At 44.1% G+C, this 2,500-nt stretch overlaps 1 protein-coding gene across 4 annotated transcripts in view; it reads right to left on the bottom strand.

The window, feature by feature from the left end:
• Positions 1-2,500, bottom strand: part of LOC137971057 (zinc phosphodiesterase ELAC protein 2-like) — a 17,012-nt gene that overhangs the window by 4,022 nt on the left and 10,490 nt on the right. For all 4 annotated transcript variants that reach the window (XM_068817774.1, XM_068817775.1, XM_068817776.1 and 1 more), the window contains 4 exons: positions 1,869-1,950; positions 1,629-1,749; positions 1,195-1,273; positions 1-140 (listed from right to left, as the gene is read on the bottom strand). The exon at positions 1-140 is cut by the window's left edge and continues 14 nt beyond it. In XM_068817774.1, coding sequence (XP_068673875.1) covers positions 1-140; positions 1,195-1,273; positions 1,629-1,749; positions 1,869-1,950 — 422 coding nt within the window. The remainder of the gene's footprint in view (positions 141-1,194; positions 1,274-1,628; positions 1,750-1,868; positions 1,951-2,500) is intronic.

The raw sequence follows: 2,500 nt of genomic DNA, 5'->3' as shown, positions 1-2,500 counted from the left end.
AAGCCGTGCTGATTCCCGGTCCCAATCTGAGATTGCCCGTCTCTCGAGGCCAGTAATTTTTCCAGCGTTTTGAGAAATGTGTCAGGATAGTGTAGCTCGCATCCATATCCCGACTCACTTTGATCGCCTCGGCCAGTGTGCTAGGACAGAAGAAAAAGACTGAAAATAGTTCTACCAACTTATGGCCTCTGCTGCGAAAGCTGTTTCTATTGTCACTTCAACTTAAAAATTCGTTCGGTGAAGAACTAATGACGCACTCCTCGATTGACTGAGCACCGTTGACTACCGCGCGGATGCGGAAGGTTGACCTACAGTGCCAAGAAAAAATGAGGCGTTGGCCGGGATATGTCATGTCCACGAAAGTTATTTTTAGACGAGCGGAAGTCTGTCTTCCGAGACGTCCGCGCGCAGTCTTGCCTCGCTCTCAGGTTCTTAGTGAAAAGAGAAAATGGCGGCGCACGTGGAAGGCTGATGAATATTTATATTCATTCAAACATCAGACCGAGGTTGGCCTGCATGCGGACGTCTCGGAAGACAGACTTCCGCTAGAACAAAGACTTCCGCTCGTCTAAAAATAACTTTTGTGGACATAACATATCCCAAGGGCTGGACCGGGAGCCTCCATCTCTGTCCCCTCATTTTCTCTTGACAGTGCCGATAATAAATCGTTGTGATCGGTAGACGATTCATGTTCCAGCTGGAAAACACGTACCCTCATTTCCCTTCCCCCCTTCAACGCTGTACCTAGACGTTTATGTTTCGTTTGACTCATGGAAAGACGTGCGCTAAGTGTTGCAACAATTGCGAACAGTTGTGTCAAAGACCATAGGGTGAAGAACGGCTAAAAAAAAGTCCCACTGTACTTGTTCCGAATAACGCGTCGTAAATTAAAAGCCACATACTTCTCGAAGAAGAAAGTAAAAAGACGTGGACCCTGAGGTGGTAGATCTTCTGGCCCCAGTTGTTCGAAGGGTGGATAGCGCTATACGCTGGACAAATCACTATCCACTGGATAACTCAATTGGTTTCGCTAGTATTTATCAGCTGGATAGTGATTTATCCGGTAGATAGCGTTATCGACCTTTTGAACAACTGAGGCCTGGAGCACAAAAAGCAGTCCAACAGGGGCCTCGCTGCTTTATCACTTTGAGCGTGAAAAGAGTTTAAACAAGTATACATAATGAAAATATTTACCAGTGCCTGCCTCTTATTGGTTCATCTTTAGGAATCTCATAATAGGTTGCTTCGTGAATCAACAGCGTTGCGTTTTTACCTAAAATGCAAAGAAAACATGGTTATAATTCAGGGAGATCTTGAGCGAGTTTCAATCGAGTGTCGTAATAAAACCAAAGTAATTACTTTGGCCAATCAAAAAGGACGGAGACAATCCAGTAAACCAATCAAAACATGAAGTAATTACACGCAGTCGACACAAAGCGCCGGAAAATGTGCACGCGCGAGCCACGATTAGCTTTGGTTTCACTTCTTATTGGTTGAAAAAGTGGCGCGAGAACTTTTAACCAATCACCGAGTGAACTAATGCAAACCAAAGCAATTCGCTAATTAATTTCGACACTCAACTGAAAACCGCTCTAAATAAACCAACATTTCTTAATTTCTTTCATTACCTTTTCTGATGAGATTATAAGAAGGCACACAGTCACCAGAATACACCAGCTTCCACCCAGACGAGTGATTCAACACGATCCCGTTACTGTCCCGAGTGTGAAGAACAGACACAACTTCGAGCTAAAACGAAGTTACAAATACGTTAAGGCTAGGAACAACGGTTCGTGACAAAAAGTGAAAAGTTTAGTGTGAAGTTTTACTCGCGGAGCCACCCGCGGGCGCGTGCTGCATCGACTTACGCTGTTAAGATCCAACGCTTCAAGAATCTTCTGGATTTCGTCTTTCGCCACGTTGCTCTTTACTTCTCCAAACGGCAGAAATCTGGTTAAAACGAAAGTAAAAATAAAAGTACAATAACTCACTTCTTCTCACTACAGAGGTGTGCAAGCCCATTTTCATTAAAACATGGTCACATTTGTTCCATCACCAGAAAACGTCTCCCTCGAGATGAGTTTTAAACCACGGAAAGGATAAAGAAAACTGTAGTTACAGACACAATTTCGTTTTGCTATATACGCATACCTGGGCGTTTGATATCATTTCTTTCCGGATGCTGAAATTAAAATTTCAATGAACGACTTCGTTTTTCATTGTCCTCAATCACATTTGCCGCGACAAGGCAGCGAACCGTTCAAAACAAAAAAAAAAACGACATGGTGGAGCGATATCAGCCAATCACAACACTGAACGTGGCCCAATATCCCATTCTGCTACACTGAATCAGAACGAGGCAGTCTTACGGGTTATATTTAAACAAGAGAAAATGAGGGGACAGAGAAGGAGGCTCCCGGTCCAGCCCTTGGGATATGTCATGTCCACGAAAGTTATTTTTAGACGAGTGGAAGTCTTCCGCGACGTCCGCATGCAGGCC

The sequence above is a fragment of the Montipora foliosa genome, chromosome 9 (assembly GCF_036669935.1).
Source record: "Montipora foliosa isolate CH-2021 chromosome 9, ASM3666993v2, whole genome shotgun sequence".
Classification (NCBI taxonomy): Eukaryota; Metazoa; Cnidaria; class Anthozoa; order Scleractinia; family Acroporidae; genus Montipora; species Montipora foliosa.
This window is presented reverse-complemented; position numbering and strand designations above follow the sequence as displayed.